At 52.6% G+C, this 25,332-nt stretch overlaps 1 protein-coding gene across 1 annotated transcript in view; it reads left to right on the forward strand.

Moving 5' to 3' along the window:
* The window catches only part of TGM2 (transglutaminase 2), a 32,258-nt gene extending 7,536 nt beyond the window's left edge, over nt 1-24,722 (forward strand). The window contains exons 3-13 of the mRNA XM_068524390.1: nt 1,004-1,246; nt 4,930-5,048; nt 7,755-7,883; nt 8,929-9,106; nt 11,420-11,555; nt 12,207-12,310; nt 14,271-14,513; nt 16,280-16,552; nt 20,852-21,012; nt 22,004-22,140; nt 22,848-24,722. Coding sequence (XP_068380491.1) covers nt 1,004-1,246; nt 4,930-5,048; nt 7,755-7,883; nt 8,929-9,106; nt 11,420-11,555; nt 12,207-12,310; nt 14,271-14,513; nt 16,280-16,552; nt 20,852-21,012; nt 22,004-22,140; nt 22,848-22,998 — 1,874 coding nt within the window. The 3' untranslated portion in view covers nt 22,999-24,722. The remainder of the gene's footprint in view (nt 1-1,003; nt 1,247-4,929; nt 5,049-7,754; nt 7,884-8,928; nt 9,107-11,419; nt 11,556-12,206; nt 12,311-14,270; nt 14,514-16,279; nt 16,553-20,851; nt 21,013-22,003; nt 22,141-22,847) is intronic.
* Nucleotides 24,723-25,332: the final 610 nt, after the last annotated feature.

Consider the following 25,332-nt stretch of genomic DNA (forward strand, 5'->3'; position numbering starts at 1 on the left):
GGTGACCAGCCCCCCTCACCCTCCCCATGACTCAGACCTGCCTGCATGGGCTAGGCCCTGCCCTCCACCTGAAAAAGAGCCAGTTCAAGGCAGGCTGTCACCACACTGAGCCCTGAAACCCCCCCACTAGGGAGCATCCCTTTTGGGAATGAGAGGCACCATGGGGGGCAACCCAGGGCCTAGAGATGTGGACTCGGCTGTTAGCTTTGCCGCAGACCCCTGGGATGTTCTTGGGAGAGCCCTTCTCTCTGAGCCTCAATTTCCCTCCCCAAGGGGTCTTGGGGGAAGCAGGAAGTGCCAAGGTGCTTTGTAAAGTGTAAAAGGCTGTAGGGAGGTGAGGGATAGTTCTGGCTCTTCGTGACTGCCTATGGAGATACAGAGGCAAAAAGTTGGAGGGGCTCTTGGGAGATAGACACCTAGACCTGCATTGGCCAGCACCCTCTGCTAGCCAAGAGCAAGCAGGCTTTCAGACAGGCCCCACTGGGGACATCAGAGGACCAAGGTCCCGTTCTACTCAGAGCCTCGGCTTCTTTTTCTGAAAGTTAAAGGATTTAGGCAGGAGAGGAGGACCTTCGGGGAGTATCTTGACTAATTCCTGTCCATGTTACAGATGGGCAGACTGAGCCCAGAGAAGAGAATGGTCTTCCCCAAAGTCGCGCCAGTCCAGAACAGTGTGACTGTGACCCTGTCCCAGGCCACACTGTCCCCTCTCCCAGGAGGAATCTCCCAGGAGATTGAGGACGTGCTGTGTGCCTGCAGCTTTTCATGTATTCCCACAAAACCATCCTGCACATTTTGGGGTCTGATCCCCATTTTACAGATGAAGAAGCTGAGGCTCAGAGAGATGAAACCTGTCGCCAAAGTTCCCTCAATGGTTAGTGACAGAACTAGGCCTCAAACCCAGGCCCAGGGGACCCCAGACATGTGCTCTGCTCCTGCCAGCCCTGGCTCTCACCCTTCCTCACCACCCCTGGCTCACGGCCCCTGCTTTCTCCCTCTGCAGGCCCAGCCCCCAGCGAGGATGCCGGGACCAAGGCCCGCTTCGGGCTGTCCGATACTGTGGAGGAGGGTGCCTGGGCGGCCACGGTGGTGGACCAGCAGGACAGTGCCCTCTCGCTGCAGCTCAGCAGCCCAGCCAGCTCCCCCATCGGCCTGTACCGCCTCAGCCTGGAGGCCTCCACTGGCTACCAGGGCTCCAGCTTCGTGCTGGGTCACTTCACCCTGCTCTTCAATGCCTGGTGCCCAGGTGAGCTGCGCTTCATCCGCGGGCGGGGTGGGGAGATGGGCAGGGCTGGATCCACCCATGGGAACCACTGAGGGTGGGGGGATGGGGCGGAAGAGACATCCAAGTGAATTGAGTGAGGCCTACTGTATACAGTTCCGTGCTCCAGCCTCCCAAAGACCTTGTGATGTCAGAGCTCATTATTCCCATTTACAGAGGAGGAGACAGGCTCGCGGAAGCAAAATGACTTGCCCCAGCCTACGTAGCTACCAAGGGATCTCACCCCGTGTCTGAGGCCCTGGCACTGTGAGCTGGGCCTGGAGGTGGCCCGGGTTCAGAAGCCCCGTTCAGGAAAGGGCTGCCCAGTGGATGCCCAGGGCCGTGGCTTTATGCCTGGTTGTCTTTCGTGGGGATCTGCTTTAAATCCCACCAGACTGGCTTGGGGAAGGGAAACAGGGAGGTGGAGGGGCGGGGTACCCAGGAGAGGTGGGCAGGAGCAGTTTGGTCACCTAAGTGCCTCCTTACACGCTCTTTCAATGATGTCTCTCAACAATCCCCAGGGGCAGAGGTTAGCATCCTCGTTTTACAGACGGTAAACTGAGGCTCAGAGATAAGTGGCTTTAGGCAGGTCCTTCAAGAAGCAAGTGGGCGATGCTGGACAAAACTAGAGAGTCAGGGAGAGGGCTGAGTCTGTCTTGAGCAGATGGGAGGAGACAGGGGGGCGCCACAGGCCTTCCCAGGCCTCAGTTTCCGCATGTGACTTACAAGACAGTGGGCTCTCTTTCCTTCCTGCTCCTACGTAGCCCAGCAGAGAGAGGGGCCTTGTGGGCGGGCCCAGCCTGGGAATGGGCTGTCCCTCCTCAAAGCCCGGGCCCAGGGCAGAAATTCTGGCCTCTCCAGCATCAAGACAACCAGCTTCCTACTTAGGCCACTGCTTTCTTTCTTTCTTTATTTTTTCTCCATTTTGGGGCATTTTATTTGAACAGAAAGATTTTTTTTATTTTCTCTTTTACATACTTTGGCTTTTATTTCTAATTATAACAGTAAGACATGAGAACACCCTCTTTATAAAAGCTTCAAGCACTACAGAGAGACAACCCCCCCTTGACTCTCTTCCTTGGGAAACAGCATTATTAGATGTCTTTGGGGGGTTTATCTCCTTAGATTCCAATGTATGTGCCTGGAGACGTCGCTGTATTTTTTTTTCTTCCAGTTTTATTGAGATGTAATTGACATTCAGCACTGTATAAGCTTCAGGTGTGCAGCATAGTGATCTGACTTACGTACATCGTGAAATGATTATCACAAGTTTAATGAACATCCATCATCTCATATAGATACAAAATTAAAGAAATAGAAAAAAATTTTCCTTGTATTGAGAACTTTTAGGATTTATTCTCTTAAGAACTTTCATATGTAACATACAGCAGTGTTAATTACATTCATCATGTTGTACAAGACCTCACTGCCTTATGGGTTTCCCCGTCTTTCTTAAACATAAAAGAATCTTACCATATACATCAGCCTACAACTTGGGTTGGTTTTCTTCTTCCTCTACTGTACATCTTGAGGCTCTTTCCGCATCAGGCTGCAGACATCTGCTCATCCTTTTTAAGAGCTGGGAGTGCCCTGGGTCTTGCCGGGTGGATGGTTCATTAGTCAGGCTCCCACCCACAAGCATGAGTTGGTCCCCTGTGGCTTATCAGAGGGAGGAGCACCCTTGATCACATGCCCTGTGGCCACACGGAATGGTTTCTCAGGACAGAAGTGGCCTTGCTGGACCCACTGTCCACTCATTTTGATTTTAGTCAATGTGAACTTACAGCTAGTTGGCAACCCTGCCCGCAGGGCAGGAACGTGGCAGTGCCCCTCCCTGACCCCAACACCGTGGGGTTTCAGAGTTCAGGAATGGGGAGTGAGGGTCTGGGGGATGTCCCCTTCCTGTGGCCTTGGCTCATCCCTGTCTGGAGGGTTGGGCTGACAGTCAGCCAAGCAGCACAGTGACTAAAGGGACCCACATCCCAGGCCAGGAACTGGTGATGCGGAGGCGGGAAGTTGGGCTCAGTGGGGGTGGGTGCACTAGGGAAGGAAACTGCTCTCCCTCTGGGGGGAGGGGGGATCTGCCCGTGACCTAGGGGCCTCCCGTCCCTGAGCTCCAACATGGTCGGGATCGGGATCGGGATCTAGCGGCCCCAAGGCCTCCACCTTTACCAGCTAGAGACCTGAGCGGGGACATAGTCCCGGCTTCCTGGGCTGCGGTGGGGACAATTCAACATGTGCTGACACTTTCACTGGATGTGAAAGTACCGTGGGCTTTTCCTTCTCTTAAATTCTTCCTGCCACGCTGCCCGCTGATTTACAGCCACATAGTTCATTTATCTGAAGGCTGATGTTTATTGCGCAATCTTTAGAGCCACAGGGCAGGATGCAAAAGACACCCAGCCACTTTCACATTTGCTTCCTCCAAGCTGTAAGGTTGCTGGTCGCTGTAGAGGAGCCCAGGGGTCTGAGGGGCCGGGCAGCTGCATCCCAGGCACTGGACATGTTTCCCCAAGCTGATTTCAGTAGGCACGCTGCCTGGGCCCGCCATACTTTTAGGGACCCATGAAAATGTGTTAATTTCTTTTAAAATCAGAAGAAACAAAATGAATGTTCAGGCCAGAGAATGTATTTTAACATATAATATTAATATGTTCATCATTATACCAATGCAGTCATAAAATATATTTTTGGTTTTTTATTTTTTTGTGGAGGAAGGAGCCCACGGAGGCAAAAATGCCCAGAGCCGACCAAAGTCATACCTCTGGATTTCCCCTTCCCAGCCTCAATTTCCTCACTTGTGAAGTGAGGATTAGAAAGGCCAGGCTAACCTTTGCCTTCCTGTCATCTGGCCCCACCGCCCCAGGTCCTTTTCTGTCGTCGCTAGCCACAGGGAACTAAGTGCCCTGCGTTTTCCAGCAGGCGCACCTCTGCTCTCTCTGGTCCTCTGCTTAGAATGTCATCCAGGCAACCTTCAGATGCCAGCTGACCGCCAAGCTGGACAAGGACCCTCCTCCCCTGAGCTGCAGTGACCCTTTCTCGGCTTTCTCTCCACCTGAATGATGCTTCTTCCTCGCACTGGCTCAGGGCTTTAGCTTGCAAAGCACCTTTCAGATCTCGGATCACATTTTACTCTTAGGGAACACAGTCAGGTGGCAGGAGAAGAAGTGACCTGCCCAGGGTCACACAGCAAAGGAGACTCAGAGCTAGGGGGTTCCTGACTCGTGGCCCAGCGAGTGTGCCTCTGTCTCTTGTTTTGGCATCAGTTTTCCCATCTGTAATATATTCTTGAGCCTCAGTTTTGCCATCTGTAAAATGGGATTTCCAAGGATCCCTTCCACATGGGGCTTTTATAGAGATTAAACAAGTTAATATATGTCATACATTTATCATGGGTCCTGGCACGTGGCAAGTGTTGGATAAAAGACAGACATTGTTGTCACTGATAATACCTTATCTCACCGATGTGGGATTATTAATTTTTTTTTTTTTTTTACTTTTTTTGGGGGGGGGATTATTAATTAATGATTAGTTTTTCTGATTAAAAGAGAGAAAGGCCTCTGAGAAACTGACCTGGCCCTGGGGAGTTGGCACCCCGGCTGCCATGTCTGTGGGGAACCTGGGCCTTGCCAGACCTAGAGTGGAGGCCCTTTCCTTTTCACCCACAGCGGACGCTGTGTACCTGGACTCAGATGAGGAGCGGCGGGAGTACGTCCTCACCCAACAGGGCTTCATCTACCAGGGCTCAGCCAAGTTCATCAAGAGCATACCATGGAATTTTGGGCAGGTAAGGCCACACCCTGCCCCTCCCAACCATCTTAGGCCCACTGTGTGCTGGGTCCTGAGTCTGAGACAATCAAAATCAAAGTCAGAAGTGTGAGCAGGTCTGAGTCACCCACGCCATGCTGTCAAAGATTCAAGGGCCCTGAAATGGCTAGAGGCTCAGAGAGGGCCCAGGCCAAGCCTGAGGTCACACAGCAAAGGGTGGCCCTATCCACTGTGGGAGCAGCAGCTCTGGATTCAAGGTGGGAAAGAATAGGAGGGCCTTTGAGAGTTGTGGGGCTGGCAGGTGCTCCGTGAGGGAGAAGGGGAACATTCAAGGCCATATATCAAAGTAATGGGCAGCATTCGAGAAAGCTTACGATATGCTAGGCATGTGCTGAGAGGGGCTTTAAACCATTATCTAGATCAGTGGTTCACAAACTCGAATATATGTCAGAATCACCTAAAAAAATGGGTTAAAACACAGGTTCCTGGGTCCCATCCCTAGTTTCTGATACAGTAGATCTGGGTGTGGGCTAAGAATTTGCATTTTTAACAAGTTCTCAGGTGATGCTGATGGTATTGATCCAGTGATACTTTGAGAATCACTGTTGTATCAGCTAGCTACTGCTGACTAACAAACAAGTCCAAAAATTGGAGGCTTGAAAAAACAATCATTCATTATTTCTCATAAATCTGTGGGCCAACCAGGACATGACTGTCTAGGTTGGGCTTGCCTGACCTCAGCTGGTTGGCTCATCACTGTACCATGTGATTCCTCCTCTTTCAGCAGGCCAGCCTGGGCTGGTTCTCCAAATCAATGCTCTTATTTCCTCTACTATCCAGCACCCCATAAAAATTCTTGAGATATTGCTGAGAAAACTCATGAAGCAAGAACCATCACACCCCTCGCCCTTCAACCTCCTGATGTATTAGTGAGTGTTGGCCTCCTGGGGTAGGGTTCACCTTGAGACTTCTCTTAGCAGCCCCTGGATCAGGGTCCATGTTCAGGACTAGAGAGTCCTGCCCTGGGATCATAGGATGATCCCTGAGATCTGGGGCTCTGGCCTCAGTTTCCTCTTCTGAATATTGGGGATAATAATTGCAAAACTATCTGCCTCCAAATAACTGCAGAAACCCTGTAGCCCTCTGTGGGATGTAAATGAAATGGTGATATGACTGTGATGCATAAAATACATCAAAAAATGAATTGGCTCTTATTTCCCAGGGCTCTGTATTCTCCCCTGAGAAACAGAACAAAGCCAACTCCTCCCTTTCATTTTCTGAGTTCCTGGTCTGTGTCCAGGTTGTGTGGGGCCGTGGGACATGGCCTTGCAAACTTCCGGAAGTCATCACTAGCCAGGATGATAAGACCTAAAGGAAGGAAGGGAATCAGGCAGTTCCTGAAGTAGGCAGCATTTGAGCTGAGCTTTGGAAGAAGCGGGTGCCTGGTATTCCAAGCAAAAGGAACAGCATGAGCCGAAGCTCAGAGGTGGGAAAGTTTATGTTGTACCTAAGAAGTATGTTACAGTTTGGGGAGCACTTATATGAGAAGGGGCCCCAGGAGATGACGTGGGAGAAGTCAGCAGTGTTCAGGTTGTGAACAGCCCTGAATGTCAGGCTGATGGCAATAGGGAGCCACAAAATGAATGGTTCAAGCCAGGGAGGGCTATTCTGTGTCATGGAGGGAGACCTGCGATAAGGCCTGGTTTGGGACAAGACCACAGAGACGGGGAGCAGGGGGCAGACAGGAGAGCCCTTGAACGTGACAGATGGGTGGTCCGATGGAAGGTGACAAGGAGAGATTTTGATAAAGATAACATCTGAGTTGCAATGGTGAGAAGGTGTGCGTCACACGGAGAGAGGCAGGAAGAGCATTCCAAGCAAAGGAAATCGCAAGTACAAAGGTCCTGAGGCAGTGAGCCTGGAGCAGGATGAGTATGGGTGAGAGCGGTGAGAGATGAGGTCAAAGATGGGGTGGGACACAGATCTTCTTTTTTTTTGAATTTTATTTTATTTATTTTTTATACAGCAGGTTCTTATTAGTTATCGATTTCATACACATTAGTGTATATATGTCAATCCCAATCTCCCAAGCCATCCCACCACCACCTCCCTTCCTCCGCCCCCCTGCCACTTTCCCCACCTTGGTGTCCATACGTTTGTTCTCTATGGGACACAGATCTTAATGGGCCTTGCAGGCCACAGGGAAAAGTCTAGATTTTACTCTGGGTGCAGTGGAAACAGGAGTGATGAGGTTAGATTTACATCTTTTCAGTCTATACTTTGGTTCCAATCCGAACGGTGTGTGGGGAGGGGGTGGGGAAGGAGGGGAGGCTCATCAGCTCTGCAGGGTGAGTCAGGCTTTAGGGAAGTGAAGACTTGGCGGTGGGGGAGTGCAGTGGCTGGGCCTGAGGTGACTCGGAGGGCAGGGAAACTCCAGGGACGCTGGGCTCTACTCCAAGTTCCCAGGATCCCCCAGCCTGGATGCAGTCACACCCCCTCCCCCTTTCTCACACACTCAGTCATTGTCCCACCTCACCACCCCTTTCCTGGGCCAGGAAAAGCTGGCACCACAGAGATGTGACAGACCCAGCCCGAGCCTCCGAGCCTCCGATCTGGTGTGTGAGACAGAGCAGAGGGGTCCCACAGCTGCTGGACTTCAAGGTAGGCTTCCCAGAGGAGGTGACTTCTCAGCTCCCTCATTCTCCCCTTGTTTCCTCTGACACAGTTTGAAGACGGGATTCTGGACATCTGCCTGATGCTCTTGGACGTCAACCCCAAGTTCCTGAGGGACGCTGGCCGCGACTGCTCCCGCCGCAGCAGTCCAGTCTACGTGGGCCGGGTGGTGAGTGGCATGGTGAGTGAGTAGCCAGCCCGCCCCAGGGGCCCTCCCTTCCTGTGATGATGGAGGCCAGGCCCCACGCTGGGCATGGTGGGGGGGACCCAGGAGATGGGTGAGTCCCAGCTAGGAGACCTTGTATTTGGAGAGACAAGGTACAAATGCGGGTAATGCCATGTGGTCCCTCAAGGCAATCCATTCGTTCATTCATTCACTCACTCATCCAGCAAGTATTCGTCAAGTGCCACCCACATCCTAGGCACCAGGGAAAAGCAGGTGTAAGACATGAATGGTCTCTAACTTCATAGAGCTTCCGTTCTAGGGTGTGTGTGGGAGGAGACAGGAGGAATCACAGTATCACATAAGCGCACAGTCATAAGTTACGATGCACTCGCCAAAGGGGCCAGATGTGTGACAGTGTCTGAACACAGGGCCTAAACCCAGCAAGGGGCTGGGGGACCTCCCTGAGTGATGAGTCCCGAGTTGACTTAGTAACTGGGAGGAGAAGAACATCCCAGGCAGAGGGGACAGCTTGTGCAAAGGCTCCCTGAGGAGGGACGGCTGTGGCAGGTTTGAGGAGCAAAAGGGGGGCCAGTATGGCTGGAGCAGAGCACAAGCGGGAGGGGCGGGCGCAGGTGGGCTGCAGAGGGGGCAGGGCCAGACGGTGCAGGCCTCAGGGCCACGGTCAGGAGGCTGCATTTTATTCTCGAGGTTCTGGGAGTCTGGGGGCAAATGACACAATCTGGGCAGGGGCCAGAGGGGGTCTTTGTAAAACTCAGATCACGCCGTGTCACTCCCCTGCCATCCCGGGGACAAATCCACATCTCCAGCATCGCCCTCGCTACCTTGACCCCTCTCTACCTCCTCCCTCCCTCTTCTCTCTCCGGTGCCAGCCATCTCTAACCTCCCAGTCTGTCACACCTTGGGATCTTTGCACCTGCTGTTCCTTCAACCTGGAATGCCCTTCCCTGCCTTTTCACCATGTGCGGCACTCATGCCCACCCTAGTGCAGCCGTCACCCTTTCCCCAGGCTTGGTCCCTCTGACGCTCTCGCTGGTTGCAGGTCAACTGCAACGATGACCAGGGCGTGCTGCTGGGACGCTGGGACAACAACTACAGGGATGGCATCAGCCCCATGTTCTGGATCGGCAGTGTGGACATCCTGCGTCGCTGGAAGAATGACGGCTGCCAGCGCGTCAAGTATGGCCAGTGCTGGGTCTTTGCTGCTGTGGCCTGCACTGGTGAGCGGCACGCGGGGTGTGAGAGGGCCTGGAACCGCCCTTGGCTTCTGTGAGCCTGGGGTCCCTGCAGCCTTCTCCCAGGCCTGATGTGTAACGGAGCCAGGGAGATTTGGTCAAATAAGGGGGCGTCTGATCCCCGTGGTCACGGGGTTTCTGCAGGGAGCCGAATGGTGGATCGGCCCAGGGACTCGAGACGGACTGGCCGGGTTGAATCACAGCTCTGCCTCTGACCCCTGGGAGGACTTGGGCGAGAGAACTGGTGTCTCCAAGCCTCAGTTTCCTCACATGTAAAATGGAGACAGCAGTAACTGACCCAAGTCCCAGGGAGCTCTTAGGACCCGGGGAGATGTCACTTAGCACAGTCTCTGGTTCAAGTTAGGTGGGGTTTGTGGGTTTCCGGGGCAGCTGGGATTCCTCAGCTGGATCCTGGGGCATTTTCTCTGTGTCCATAAGTCGGCTCACAGTGATTGGATGGATGTTTGCAGGGACGGGCACAGTGACACACTTCTCTGTTCGGCCAGACTGCCCATACCCATTCCTCTCTGAATCATTACAAGATCCCGACAAGCTGCTATTATTAGCTCCTCTTAGAGGAGGAAATGGAGGCACAGGAAGAGAAGTGGCTTGGCCAAGGTCGCACAGCTGGTGAGCGGCACAGCCAGGCTTGGAACGAGGTGGGCCCGGCTCTGGCACAGCCTCCTGGCCTTAGACTGTGATGATGAGGCCTCCCGGGACACCATCCCTGGGACAGGAGTGGAGCCTGGCCCCCTGGGCAGCGGGGACAGGCCTCCCCAAGCCTCAGGTCTGTGCTCTGAAGCCTGTCACATGGTGGGGCAAGGCCTGGGGTTGGGACATCAGCCCTCGCCACGGGCAGCAGAGCGTCCAGACTCTACCCAAGTTGAAAGGCACAGGAACCAGGCAAGAGGTGAAGGGTCACAGCTGCTCCTTCCTTCCTCCTCCCAGTGCCCTCACGTCTCCCGGCCAGAATCCAGGGCCATCGGGGAAGCTCTTGCCCTGGTTGATGGTGGGCACAGGGCAAAGGTCACATCCCTGTCCCCCCCACCCCGTCTCAGAGACTCAACCTCAATCAAAACTAAAAGTAGAACAGAGGTCCTACAGATTATATTTAGTAGGCCTTTCTGTTTTACTTCGTTTTTTAGATGTTACTTTCTTTACCTTACCCTGAGAATATGTTACTTTTACATTTTACATAAAAAGTAACATAAAAAAATGAAGGAGGAAAAACACCCATAATTCCCTCTGTCAGGAGCACCTAGCATCACCATTCGGGCAGGATTCGTGCCCGGGGTCTTCGTCCCTCCTCTGTGGTCTATAGATGCCACTTGACATCCTGCCTCTTTGTCACCTATCATTCCAACACCAGTCCCTTTCCCAGTTACTCCGGGCTCTCTGTAAACTGTGCTGAGGCACAAATGCAGGCCCTCCTGGCCCACGATGGAGTCCCAGTGCACCTGAACCCCGGGCTAGAGAGGCGGAAACAAGGCCCAGAGAGGCAAAGGGACTGGCCTCAGGCCACACAGCCCGAAGCAGCTGGGGCTGGAACGGAAGGGCTCCTGACCTTTCCCTCTTCTGCTTGCCCCACTGTTCACTCCTCACTCTGAATCTCTGTCATTCCTTCTTTCCTTCCCTTCCTCCTTTTCTTTCTACTTCACCCACTCCTTCATCCCATTTGACAAATTAGTCTGTGCCAGGCCTGTGCTGGGCTCTGGGGATATAAAATAAGACAGCTCGCTCACTGCCCTCAGAGGACAAATTAAAGAATCCCTCACACACCTGTATATTGGGAACGATGAGGAATCCCCAGTTTTGCTATGAATGCAAATGATGGGGTAATCTAAACCCGGCCGGGTGGCCTTCCTGGCCTAGGGAACAGCATATGCCAGTGTCCTGGGGCTGTTGGCAGCATGGAGTGCTGGAGGAGCCGCGAGGCTGGTGTGGCTGGAGCAAAGTGTGCAGGAGGTGGTCAGGGGCCAGACCCTGCAGGGCAAGGGCCACGGTGGAGGTCTGGCCTTGACCTCGAGGGCTGTGGGGAGCCATTGAGGGTTTAGCAGAGGACTGTTAATGTCAGATTTGCATTTAGAGTCTTTTGTTAGCTGTGATGTGAAAGGGAAAGAGTGGACATGGGGCAACCAGCGAGGTGGGTGCCATTGTCCGGGCAAGGGGATGGCACACCCTTACCAGTGTGCAGTGCTCCCTGGGGTACAGATGGGCACGTGGAGGCCCAAGCGGAGCAGATGTCTCTAGGGCCTCAGCTCACCCCCTAAGCTCTCTCCACTGTGTCCCCCGACCCAGTGCTGCGGTGCCTCGGCGTCCCCACCCGCGTCGTGACCAACTATAACTCGGCCCACGACCAGAACAGCAACCTGCTCATTGAGTACTTCCGCAACGAGTTTGGGGAGATCCAGAGCGACAAGAGCGAGATGATCTGGTGAGGGGGGCGCTCAGTGGGAAGGATCCCCTGGAGAGGAAACTTGGGGCGATTTCTCAGAGAAGGTCACATTTGAACTGGGTTTAAAAGTTGAACAGTGTTTGGACAAAAGGAAGCGGGCCTTGGAGAGGCTCCAGGAGGGGGAACAGCAGGAGCAAAGGCCAAGAGGAAGGAAAGTCAATGCAGGGAGCACGAAAGGGCGTCAGGGAGAACACACCGTCCGGGGTCTGCACTGCCAGCCTGGGGGTCTGGTCTTGATTCCAAAGGCTTCAGACTGGAGAGGGGTGTGCTGATGACCGTGGGGACAGATCGGAAGCAGGGGGCGGGGCTGTGGTCCAGGCGGGTGGGGGGGGGGGATCTGAATCCAGGCAGAGCCTGTGAGCTGAAAAAGAAGGAAGAGTCGAGAAATTAGCAGGTCAGGTCAGCTGGGCTTGCAGAGCCACTGAGAGGGGCAAGGAGGAGGGGAGAGGGGTTGAGGACTCCCAGTGTAGAAGGGAGCACCCGACTGGGGCCCCCAGAGGAAGAGCAAAGTGTCGGGGGGGATGTTCTGGGGTCAGCTTAGGACAAGGCGAGTGTGGACAGCCCGCAGGAGGTGACCGTGAACGTCTGCGTGAGAGTCCTGGTCCACGTTTTGTTTTGTTTCCCCAACAGGAACTTCCACTGCTGGGTGGAGTCGTGGATGACCAGGCCTGACCTGCAGCCGGGATACGAGGGGTGGCAGGCCCTGGACCCCACGCCCCAGGAGAAGAGCGAAGGTGGGTAGGCAGGTGTGGCCCCATTACCGAGATGAAGAAACAGAGGCTGGAGGGGACCCACGCAGCAGAGGGGCTCCTCAGCTGGAGAGGGACAGAGCTGGGGTGCTAACCCAGGTCTGGCTGACTCCAAAGAACATGGAGTGTTGGGGGACCTCATTGATATTTTATAAAACACCTCTTTTATAATTTGAAAAGTAATTCATGCACATTGTGGAAAACAGAAAATATGGAGAAGCACAAAGAAAAAAAGTCAAATAGCATCTTTGTCCTCTTCCCCCCAAGAAATTTCATTAACATTCACACACAGCTTCCAATAATTTCAAATGAAGCCTTCCTCAGAATAATATTTTAAATACACACAATATAACACCTAGGGTTCAATTACATTGCAATATAGTTATCAAAATTTTTAAAATAAATTTGTGATATAGTAATATATGCTTTATATAACAAGATTTATTAGTAGAGTCAATAAGTTCCATAATTTCATGGTAGAGATGAACATAATCTATATTTCCAGTTATCTGTAACAACTATAAAGAGACATAAAAATATCTGTGGTTCTTATGAGTGACAAGTCATAAGTGCACCTAAGACTGTGGTTTTTGGTCTTCTTTCACATTCGAAGGAAGTGAAAATAATGATGTAATTTTTTCCCATCCAAGTTTATGAACTCCTGAATTCTATTTGCTGCGCCTCGGGGGTTCCATGGACCTCAGGTTAAGAACTCTTCCTGCACATGGCCTTTCATCCTGGCCCTGTCACTTCTCTATATATCATTAGCATTTCTCTATCAGATAGTTTTCTGTGATTTTAATTTTAATTTAATGTTACCACATTCCATCAAATGGACGCACTGTAATATAGCTACCAAGCCTCTAGTCCTCAGCATTTAAATTTGTGACCAGTTTGAGGCAGTTGTAAACCACACCCAGATAAACACCTAGCTCTCTTGTTCATTTCGTTAGCACACACTCCCCGAGTCAGTGTCGGACACTGACTGCTACTCTCAGTCTGGGCAGGAAACCAGACAGACACACACCCTTGTAAAGTATTGCCTACAGTTGGCTCCCTCATTTCCTTAAGTGCCTTGGGATACATTTCTGTTTATCAAACACATAGCGATAAGTGTTTGCCAATCCTCATTAGGTAGGTACAAATATCCCCATGTGAAGCCAGGACTCAGAGAAGTTAAGTGACTTCTCCAAGGTCACACAGCTAATAAGAGACTGAGCTGAGATTTGAACCCCAGAAGCTGGGTTCCAGGGTCCCCTGGAATTCTTTTTTTTTTTTTTTTGTCTTGTTGCATGCCTTGTAAGATCTCAGTTTCCCAACCAGGGGTTGAACCCCAGGGCCCTGGCAGTGAAAGCACAGAGTCCTAACCACTAGACCACCAAGGAACTCCCTTCCCTGCAATTCTTTTTTTTTTTTTTTAATTTATTTATTTGTTTTTATTTTTTTTTGGCTGTGTTGGGTCTTCGTTGCTGCGCGCAGGCTTTCTCTAGTTGTGGCAAGCAGGGGCTACTCTTCGTTGTGGTGCGCGGGCTTCTCATTGCAGTGGCTTCTCTTGTTGCGGAGCACGGGCTCTAGACACGCGGGCTTCAGTAGTCGTGGCACGTGGGCTCAGTAGTTGTGGCTCGCGGGCTCTAGAGTGCAGGCTCAGTAGTTGTGGCGCATGGGCTTAGTTGCTCTGCGGCATGTGGGATCTTCCCAGACCAGGGCTCGAACCCGAGTTCCCTGCATTGGCAGGTGGATTCTTAACCACTGCGCCATCAAGGAAGCCCTCCCCTGCAATTCTTAATTCTTACCTGATGCTGCCTTTTTAGAAATGGAATCCCTGAGTCAAAGGCTATATGGTCTGTAGGTTTTCGGCTACGTGTGGTTGAATTGTGGAAGATTTTGGAGGTACCACCCTCCCCTCAGCCCAGGCTCATCTTACCCTCCTCCTACTCCCAACCAGGGACATACTGCTGTGGCCCGGTTCCCGTTCGTGCCATCAAGGTGGGCGACCTGAGCACCAAGTACGACGCCCCTTTCGTCTTTGCCGAGGTCAACGCTGACGTGGTGGACTGGATCCGGCAGGATGATGGGTCCATGCACAAGTCCATCAACCACTCCCTGGTCGTGGGGCAGAAGATCAGCACAAAGAGCGTGGGCAGAGATCAGCGGGAGGACATTACCCACACCTACAAGTACCCGGAGGGTAGGGGCCCTCGGCTCATCACTGCCTTGCAGATAAGCAGCTTGTTTACCAGCCCAGAGGACATATGTGTGTGTGTGTTTTCTGGCAGCTTGCAAACAACAGTGATCTGTAGGTTACTCTCCATTTCAAGAAATTCCTTAGAATCAGGTGCAAACTTGACAAACACACTGGGGGCAGGGGGACAGTGGTAAAGGATTATTCATTTAGGAAAAGAATTCTATATTCCACAAAAAGATTTCATTTGGTTTTTAAGCCTCACTTTCTTTGTTGGTTTGACTCAGTAAAACTGAAAGGGATGGCTGTTATACAAGAGAGGCTTTCATCTTAACAGAAAAATCATGATGTCCATGTTGTTTAACAGAGCTTATTAGTGGTGGGAGCTCCAACAATAGATGGTCAATTCCATGCTTTTTTTTTTTTTTAATCTTTATTTATTTATTTGGCTGCACTGGGTCTTAGCTGCAGCATGCGTGATCTTTAGTTGTGGCATGCGGGATCTTTAGTTGCAGCATGAGGGATCTAGTTCCCCGACCAGGGATCGAAGCCGGGCCCCTTGCATTGGGAGCACGGAATCTTAACCACTGGACCACCAGGGAGGTCCCTCCATGCTTTTTTATTGCAACGTATTTGTGCTGAAGAGGCTTGGAAGTCCGGAGGGCCCATGGAAGAGAAGTTCCTGGAACTCTGTAGTGTTAATTGTTTTAGCATTTCACACACAGGTGGGGAAGTGGGCATGAAGGTAGATTGGAAAGGTTTAAAGAGAAATGGACCAAAAGAAACTTAAAGATAATAAGATGGGCTCAATCAGACACAAAGATGAAGCTTCTTTCTGCTACCAATATTAAATCAGTAGTGGGAAAAAGATGTGGTTTATTTTAAAAATTGGATTTGAGCACATCCAATGGCCAATTCAATAGACAGATATTTTCTAAGCATCTACGATGTGCTAAGCACAGTAGGGTTCACAGAAGTGACTAAGAAACCACAGCCTTTATCTGACCCCCGTTGACTCTCCAGGGCTGACTGGGGATTGGGTATTAAGTGACCGTGCTCTAGTGGGAAGGGCTAAAACAGAAGGAAAAGATGCTTTCCCTGGCCTCTGAAAGGTCTAGAGCTGATGATTTGATAGAAGAAATAAGTAATGTACCCAACAACACTGGGGACAAAAATAAAAGGCACATGGGGAGAAGTAAATGGAATATAAAGCAGGGGGCAGTCATTCCTGCTGGAAAGCTCAACAGGTAGAGAAGGGAGGGAAAGGATTTCAGGTAGAAGTGGTCCCTGTGCAAATGCTTAGAGGTGAGAAATTTCTCATTGTATCAGTGCCTACTAGGCACCAAACACTGTTGTAGGCATTGGGTATGACTTAAGATTAAGTAACACAGTCTTAGTCCTCAAGAGGCTTGCGAGTGTAAGCATATGAACAGAAAAAAACCTGGTGGGCCAGAACACCATGACAGGCAATAGACAGCTATGAAACTCCAAAAGACATTGTGACTCTTTCATCCTGGGAAAGGAGGAGTCAGAGAAGGCGTCCTGGAAGAGGGGTCATTTGTGGATGGGTCTTGAGGGATGTATAGGAGTTCACTTGTGGAAAGTAAATAAAATACTCTTTCCTCCTCCTGGCACAGTAATGTAAAGAAGGGGCTCCCTCAGGGGTGCTCTGAGTCACCAGGACTCTGAGAAGCCAGCTTGCCCTGCTCCCAGCCTCCTTCTCATTGATCCCCCTTCCAGCTGTGATGAAGCTCTCTTCCCTGTCCCCACAGGGTCCGCAGAGGAGAGGGAAGCCTTTGCAAGGGCCAACCACCAGAACAAACTGGCTGATAAAGAGGAGACAGGGGTGGCCATGCGGATCCGTGCGGGCCAGGGCATGAACAGGGGCAGCGACTTTGACGTCTTTGCCCACATCACCAACAACACTGCCGAGGACCACACTGGCTGCCTCCTGCTCTGTGCCCGCACCGTCAGCTACAACGGGATCCTGGGACCCGAGTGTGGCACCAAGGACCTGCTCAACTTTTCCCTGGAGCCCTTCTCTGGTAAGGCCCTGTGTTCCTGGAGCAGCTGTTGACCACCCTGACGACATGCTAGGTTGTGCCCTGAGAGCTGAACGTGTGCCATCTACCTAACTCCCATCGCCCTCACTGTGGGTCAGGCCCTGTCCTCGGCACTTTATAAATAGCAACCCAGTTCCTTCTTATAACAAAAGTAGGAGGTGGATTCTTTTATGGCCCCATTTTCCAGATGAGAAGACTGAGCACAGAGAGGTTAAGTAACTTTCCCAAGGCCACACAGGAAGTGACAGGATGGAGACTTGAACCTGTACTCGCAGCAACTATTCTATTTCATTCCATCTCATCTTCGGAGGACCCTTGACTGCTTTCCCAGACTCTCTGCTGCCCCTTCCAGCAAATTCCTTTCCTCCGTCTCCAGCAACTCACACTACAGGTGCCTCTCCCCAGAGCCCCTTTGAGAACCTCTCCTATTTCTCTGGAGGTTCTCAGGCTTAGAGAGAAGAGATTCAAGACGAGCACTACCCAGAGAACTTTCTGTGATATAAGGATACCCTGTATCTGCGTTGTCCAGTGCGGTGGCCACTAGCTCCATGTGGCTATTGTGGGCTTGCAGTGTGGCTGGTGTTAATTATGGGACTAAAGTTTTAATTTCACTTAAACAGCCACATGTGGCCGGAAGCTGCCATACTGGACAGTGTGGCTCTAACAGTGATAGGAAAGGAAAAGCCCTGATCTTCTCCTCTTCCATGGCTCCAGTGCCTGGTCCAGCCTCCCTGGGAGCAGATCCCCTTCCCCTTTTGGGGCTGAAATAATGTCAGTAGCTCACCCAGCCCTCAACCCTGGGCAGAGCCTCTGTCACTCTGGCTTCTTGGTCGGACGCCTGCACAGTCATCGTCCCCTTGATCCCTTTCACTGCTGGCTTTGTCACCACACCTGGTTATCTCCCTAAAATTAAGCTGGAGGCCCTGAGAGGGATTGCAGCTGCCAAGGTCACTTAGGGAGGCAGCACGGAGCCCAGTCTCCTATCCCCACCAGCAGCCCATTCTCCGTTCCTGCACTTGGAGCCTGTGGGCATGGGGAGGGCAGGGGGGTCTTCGAGTTGGGAGAGGACCTGTGGTCAGCATGATCTGAGTAGAACATCAGTCAACCCTGGGGCCTCTATCTCAGGCCCACCTCAGGCACCCTGGGGCCACACGCCAGGACAGAGCAGACCCTCTGTCAGGGTCCCTGAGCAGAGGCAAAGCTCTAGGGGCAGAGCCACGTGGCACCAGGGCTGGGGCCCCAACACTTATGCTGCTAAAAGGGGTGTTCGGAGGCCAGACTTGGCTTTGTATCTGGCCTCTCCCACCTTCTGTTATTATTATTATTATTAATTTTGGCCACGCCATGTGGCGTGTGGGATCTTAGTTCCCCAACCCGGGATCCAACCTGTGCCCCCTGCATTGGGAGCTCAGAGTCTTAACCACTGGACCACCAGGGAAGAACCTCTCCCACCTTCTAGATGTATAACCTTGGGCCTTGAATCACTCATCCATCAAATGGGGCATTAGCATGGGCTGCGAAGGAGATGTGTGTTCAGGAAAGATCTGGAAAGTGTATAATGGTGCCTGGACACGGCAGGGCTCTTCACTGTTCGCTGAGCAAGTGCCGACAGGTGTGCGGAGGCCGAAAAGCGTCTTTCCTGAACCCTGCTGTGCCAGGCAATGGTCTCAGGGCCGGGCTCAGTGCTTCCTGAGTCACTGCCAACCTTGCTGGTGTGCAGAGGACTCGGCTCTCATCTCCACATCCAGGCCCTGAGTCAGGGGCAGGGCTCCATCCCTACAGGTGTGTGGGGTGGTTGGGATACCGAGGTCCTAGTTCCTGCAATTCTGCCCACAGGCTGTGAGCTCCTGGCTATTTCTCTTCTCCATTCCAGGCCCCGGGTTCCCCATTTATACAAAGGCTGGTTCATCTTTGAAGAGCCCTTCTAGCCCCTTTGTGTGAATGCACACGTGTCAGTTTTTCCTCACGCTCAGAACTGCTTCAAAGGGAGGAAGTGTCTTTCCTGGAATGTGTATCATAAGGTGAACTCCAATCTGAACCAGGGATGCCAGAATAACTTCCACCCAGGCTGCTGTTGAGTCACCCTTTGCCTCCCAGATACCCTCAGGCCCTTCGCAGCATTCTTCTGCTTCAGCCACAGCCCCAGTGTTTCTTCCTGGGGATGTGTTCACAGCGGAGGGGTCCCTCCTGCTACGGAGACCTCTGAGGGGCACAGCCTGTCGGGAGAGGGCAGAGGAGAGCAGTGGTCCTGCGTGTTGCCCTCAGGTGGGGCTAGGCCAGGATGCCCTACTGAGGCTTCCAAGGCCAAAGTCAACCTGAGAGTGATTCTCCCACCCTGTGAGACCCTGAACTTTGGCTGAGTTGCTGGTTATTCTCTGATGATAAGATCTGGGGGATTTCCATGTGCTAGCGGACAGGAAGCCAGGCCTAGGACAGCTGAACTGAATCCAGCTGTCCCCCACCCCGCCTCCTTGCTCTCTCCCTTCCTGCCACCCACCCCTTCTCTCTCTCTGGATACCCTCACCCCTCCAGGTGGGTCATGAGGAATGCAGGCAGCGTGATCTCTGTGATGATCAAAGGAATCATCTAAGGAATGAATAGACACTAACCGCAAACGTTTCCCTCTTTCAGCCAGCATCTGGCCCGAAGCCAAGGCCAAGGCCCCTGGCCTGTAGACAGCAATTCTCAAAGGTCCAGCCCCACGCTGACCTAAGCCTCCTGGAAAAGTTAACAGCTGGGGCCACCTCCTCCAGGCTCCTGGAGGACAATGGTTTCCTTCTTTCCTGTGGAGCTGGTCAGAGTTTCCACTCTGCTCCACCAGGTCCTGACCCAGGAATTTTCACTCCTTTTCGTCCTTTTTGGCAGAAGTTTTGGGTTTTTTTTCCCCCCACGTCATCTGAGCAGAGGTTGGGGCAGATCCACCCCAGTAATGAGTGACTAGAGGGCTGGGCACACATTTTCCAGAGAGTGGGACGGGGAACACCAATGTGCCCAGCCAGGACCTGGACCTTGACTCATGCAGAGAGAAGGTGACCGTCTGCTCGGGCCTTCACGGCCCTAGAGATGACCTCCCAGCGGGTGCTCACTGGCCCGGGCACCCCAGATCCTTGCTAATCTCCCTCTTTAACAGTAAGCTCAGGTCTCAAACTCAGAGCCCTCAGCAAATGAGAATATCGGCCTGAATTGGATAAACATGACTTTGTTTGCTGGTGTTTGTTTTTACCAGCTTCCTTCTACTTACGGTAAATGAGACAGGTTTTCTGCAAATAATGATGAAAAGGTTCCCTAAGCAAAAAAGGTTAAAAAGTGAGGGGACTGAAAGAAAAATTATTTAATGAGGAGTTACTCAGACGTGGAAAATCACATGAATGGCTGGAGTTTGGGAAACGCTGGTCTAGTGCAGGGACGGAGGGGACAGATGGCAGAAAAAGAAGAAACAGCATCTCCCATCATGGCACTGGGACAGTGAGGAGAGGTTGGCTGGGCTCCATGGAGCCCCAGGACCGTCCCTCCAACATTGTTGTTTGATGGGGGGGAAGCCCGAGGAGCAGAAGGGATTTTTCCCAAGGTTCCCTGCGACCGAGTGAACAAGCAGGTCCTGTGGAGAATCAGTCCTGTGCCCTTTTCACTGCTCCTTCCTGCCTCCTGTAAGCTGACCCCTGGTGCCCTAAGGCTTCAGTGTTCTTGTCAGAGAAATGGGGCTGCAATCCACACTTTGCTTCTCTGCAGTGGGAGGGGTTGGCCCTGCCGGCTTCTTTCTCACCCCTATCGCTTGTGTGGCTCTTGCTCTGAAATGACCTCTGATCTTAGCTCTGCCCAGCGGGTGCCAGATGTCCCAGGGAACAGAGAGGGAACAGAGGAGAAACAGAGAGGGGAGGTCATCTTCCCAGGCTCACACAGTCAGTCAGTGGCCAAGCAGGGCCAGCTCTCCTGATCTGAACACTTACTGGCAGAAGTGTTTCTTCATCTGTAAATGGGTACAATTCTACCGACCTCATGGGGGGAAATGGAGGTCCTGAGAGGTGGGGTGACTTGCCCAGCATCCCCAGTTAGCAAAGGGCAGAGGCAGGATTAAAGCCCAAGCCTCCCCTCCCCACTTCCTCCCTGGGAGCCTTGGAGCCAGGGCAGGTGAGGGAAAGTGCTGGGACATGCACATCCATTCACCAGCTGTGTGACCTCGAGTTCATTACTTGCCCTCTCTGTGCCTTGTGGAGATGCCATAGGAGAGGTGGGGGCCACGATTCAGATGTCATGAGTGCTCTCCCCTCTCCCCTCCTGCAGAGAAGAGCATTCCCCTTCGAATCCTCTACGAAAAGTATTGTGACTGCCTGACCGAGTCGAACCTCATCAAGGTGCGGGGCCTCTTCGTCGAGCCAGCTGCCAACAGCTACCTGCTGGCTGAGAGGGACATCTATCTGGAGAATCCAGAAATCAAGATCCGGGTAAGGGCTGGCTGGGTCCCCGGACAGGTCCCCACACGCGCATGCACCTCCCTCCCTGCAACCTCAAGATCTCTGATGCCTGAGGTTCCTCAGATCCTAGGTTCATCAAAGAAAAGCATCATGAAGCAGAAAGAATTTGGGACTCACAGCCTCTAGGAATGAATCCTAAAATCCCAGAGTAGTAGGATCATGGCACTTAGGGATCTCAGACTCATGGACCCTTAAAAGCTAAACTACTAATGCTAGATTCCCAGGTCCTGGGGCCCTGGTGGGGCAGGAAGGGATGTGTTGTTAAGGGCACAGACTCTGGAGTCTATTTATTCATCTATAAAATGGGTGTTGTAAGGATTAAATGTGCATCTACAGGAAGAACATAGAACCGTATCCAGCACATTATGAGGGCTCAATAAAAACTGACTATTCTTACCACCAACTTCATGGTCATCATAGTGATTCACTTGGAGGAGTCACAGCCCCAGATCCCCAAACGCTGCAGTTACAAATAAATGGTAAAGAGCAGAGCAGGAGGGAGTGGGCACTGTGTGCCAGACAGTCTGCTAGGAGCTTGCACATATTAGCTCAGTTAATCCTCATGAGAACCCTGTGGTCAGGCATGTCTCTCCTATGAAGAAACCAAGGCTCAGAGAGGGTAGTAACTTTGCCGAGGTCACACAGTGAGAAAGGGGCAGAGATCAGCCTGGCTCCAAAGACTCTGATCTTTCCACCCTAGACCCTAGAATGAGGGAGGCATTTTACACATCCTGTGGGTTGCGTGGAGCCTCACTTCAGCTCCATGAAGGAGGCCTGGGCAGGTGTCATCATCTGTGTTTTCCAGATGAGGCGAGGAATGTTAGCGGCGGAGCTGGGCAGACATTGGGCCAAATTGCAGCAAAGATGGAGATGGCCCAGTTGGGACCCTGCATGCCCTTGAGGGGCTGTGGGCTGCTCTCCCTCCGTGCTGCCCCTGACATCTGCCCCATGCCTCCTCTAGATCCTGGGAGAGCCCAAGCAGAATCGCAAGCTGGTGGCTGAGGTGTCCCTGTGGAACCCGCTCACCGTGCCGCTGTCAGGCTGCACCTTCACCGTGGAGGGGGCGGGCCTGACCGACGAGCAGAAGACCGTGGAAATGTAAGTGCTGGTCCCTCCAGCCTGGGGGCCTGGGAGCAGAGGGCAGATGCTGCGGGCGGAAGGGCGCCCTCCAGCACTGAACCCAGGCCCGTAACCCCCTCTTCATCCTTCCCACACACCCACCCACACACCCGCCTAATATTCCCCCGTGTCTACGCCCAAATACCCACACGTTAGCTGCGTTGTGTGCACATGTGTTCACAAACCTAAACAGGTACACATTCACTAAGCACCCACCTCGGGACACCCGAGTCCTCACATACACACAGGTGTACATGCGTGCCTGCGTGGTGTACCCTCATGGATACATATTTGTATATATGTACACTTACGAGCATACACACTTCTTCTTTTTCACTTTTTCACTGTAATGTAATTTACATAAAGCATACAAGTCACGTATGTACAGCTCAATGCATTTTCATGCATGTGGTCACATGAGCATCCACACTCTTACCCCCAAGCACGCCATCCACTTTCATGTACACACACACAAACACACCAGCCCCTCTACACATAGGAGGGCAGATGGCCCAGACCTTCAGAGAGTGGTGAGCGGGACCCATTTTATTCTGTCGGCACAAAGCTACACATCCATGGAGTTTCTGGGCTAAGATCTCAGTAGTCATGTGTCATCCTGGCCTGTCCCCATCGTGGGGACCAGGCCAGGGCCCTGATCTCACCCTCTTTCTCTCTCTTTCTCCCAGCCCGGACCCCGTGGAGGCAGGGGCGGAAGTCAAGGTGAGGGTGGACCTGCTGCCCCGGAACGCGGGCCGCCACAAGCTGGTGGTGAACTTCGAGAGCGACAGGCTGAAGGCCGTGAAGGGCTTCAGGAACGTCATTATTAACACCTCCTAAGGGCCCCCGTGCCAGCCCCACCTGAGCCAGCCGAGGGCCCCCAACTTGACCCCAATCTTTATCCCAAGCTAATGAGCAAAATTTGCCCCTTCTTGGGCCCCGGACCCCAGGGCAGGGTGGGCTGCCTATGGGCGCTCTTTGGAATTGAATGTACTTCCGGCCCATCTGGTCCCCCTGAGCCTGGCTCCCCACCTCCCTCACCTGTGAGGAATGTTTTGTGCCTCCACAGTAGGAGCCCTGATCTTGGCTGACTGGGCCTGGGGGGTGGGCCGGGGAGGAGGGACTCCCGCCTCCCTTCCCAGCCCAGATGCCATTTGAAAAGCCACTGACCACCCGCCATATTGTTTGATCAATTCCAGAGCCCCTTCCCTGGGAGCAGGTGAGAAAAAGTGTGCCCAGTGACCAGATCAAGGAACTGAGCTCCCTAGGGTGTCCTGAACCCCTTCCCCAGATTGTGCCCAGGCCCCAGGGGCTGTTGGCAGTGCCTGAGCAGGTGCAGATCGGGAGGGTCCCAGGAACAGTCCAGACCCAAGCTCCCCCCACATCCCAGCAGCCCCGGCCCAATAGTACCCCCGCACCCCGCAATTGTGAGGCACCTACTAAGTGCTTCCTGGGCTCACACGGCCACCAACCCATTTAATTGCCATGGGAAACTGCAGAGTGGGAGCCGCTTTCTCGATGAGAAGACTGCAGCTTGGAGAAGGGAGGTGGCCCTCCCTGCACCGCTGGATATTTGCAAGGCTGCTTAATATGAAGGTGCAGGAATGGAGCCAGGCCTTCTGGCTCTGAGTCCAGGGCCCCGTTCACCACACCAGCCCTGAGCTGACTGTCAGAGAGGCCATTTGGGGCCTGATCAAAAAGGATCCAGTTAGGATGAGGAGGTGGGGAGGAAATTGGAGGGGTTAGAGCCCTGGGTTTGAGCCCCAAGTCTGGCCAGCCACTGCCTTCCCCTCTCTGGGCCTCAGTCTGCTTCTCGGTCACAGAGTGGTGGAACCAGCTCGTCTCCAAGGCCCCTTCAGCTCTGCACTGCTGGTGCCTCATATGACTCAGCCTTGCCAATGACATTGAGTCTTACTCCCTGGCTTCACAGAGCCTTAGGTCACAGGCCAGGATGTTTCGGAGAATGAGACCATGACCATGACCACCTTCCTGCCCCCAGCCCTGTCTGAGTCCCCCACCTGTGCCCAGGCATCTTCCTTCAGAGCCCAGTTGTAGGGGAAAAGAGCCCCGGAGGCCCTTGTCCTACCCATGACCCCACCCACCACAATGCGTAGACTTCACAGGAGCCTTAAGTTGCCTGTGCTGGTCACTCACCAACAAGGCTGGCATCTCAGCCACCCCCTCTTTGAAGAGCCAGGGCCCTGGAACACAGCCCTTGCCCCTGACTAAGCTCGGGGACCCCACAGGTTGCCATCTCTGACTTTACCCCTCGCTCTCTCCATGTGACTGGGCCTCCCTCAGCCTGGAAGAGGGAAGCGGGGAGAATTCTGTATCTGGAGTGGGGTCAAAGCCTCCGGAGTCCCCCAAATCCCAGAGAGGGATTTGGGGAAAGTCACGCTGATGCACTTAGAACTTTCTGCTTTGCACAGGAAGAAGCACTTGAGCCGAAATATGTATGTTCTATATAAATATTGCTCGATTTCTCTGTGGTTTTATAAATACTTCTGGGTTCCAAGCAAGCAGTAGATGTGCTTTTGAGCCACAAAGAGCAAGTACTGAAATAAAAGAGTTTATTTTTCACATTCAAACCAGGTCTGGTCTGTTCGCTGCATGCTTTTGAGGAGGGTGGGTGGGTGAGCTCACTTAACATCTGGACCAGCCACTTCCTGCCTAAGAGCCTTTCCCTAGCCTCAGTGCCTCCCTCAGATCTAAACTTTACTGGCATTCAATGCTCTACAACTGTCCAGCTCCACCTCCAGCCCCTTCTCCAAACAAACCATGTTCAGACCAGAATGAACTGCCTGTATCTCTTCTAACATCCTGTGTACTTGTCAACCTCTTAGCTTGGAGTGCCCCTCTTTTTCCTTACCCAGCTTGTGAACTCCTATTCATCTTATAATGCTTAACACTAAAGTCACCTCTTCTGTGAAGCCTACCCAGATTTCTTCTCAGAACCCTGGAACATAGACAACTCAAACATTTATCACAGTGACTTTTAGTTCCATGTTGATATACCTGTCCCCCTCCCCATCCTGTCTGAAGTCCCCAAGGGCAGAGACCAAGAATCTCTTAAACATACACTAATAAATGCTGGATCAATGTGTTTCAACTCAGCTCACATAAGACCAGTGCTGTACAGTAGAAATATAACGTGAGCCACAAATGCAAGCCATA

The sequence above is a fragment of the Eschrichtius robustus genome, chromosome 16 (assembly GCF_028021215.1).
Source record: "Eschrichtius robustus isolate mEscRob2 chromosome 16, mEscRob2.pri, whole genome shotgun sequence".
Classification (NCBI taxonomy): domain Eukaryota; kingdom Metazoa; phylum Chordata; class Mammalia; order Artiodactyla; family Eschrichtiidae; genus Eschrichtius; species Eschrichtius robustus.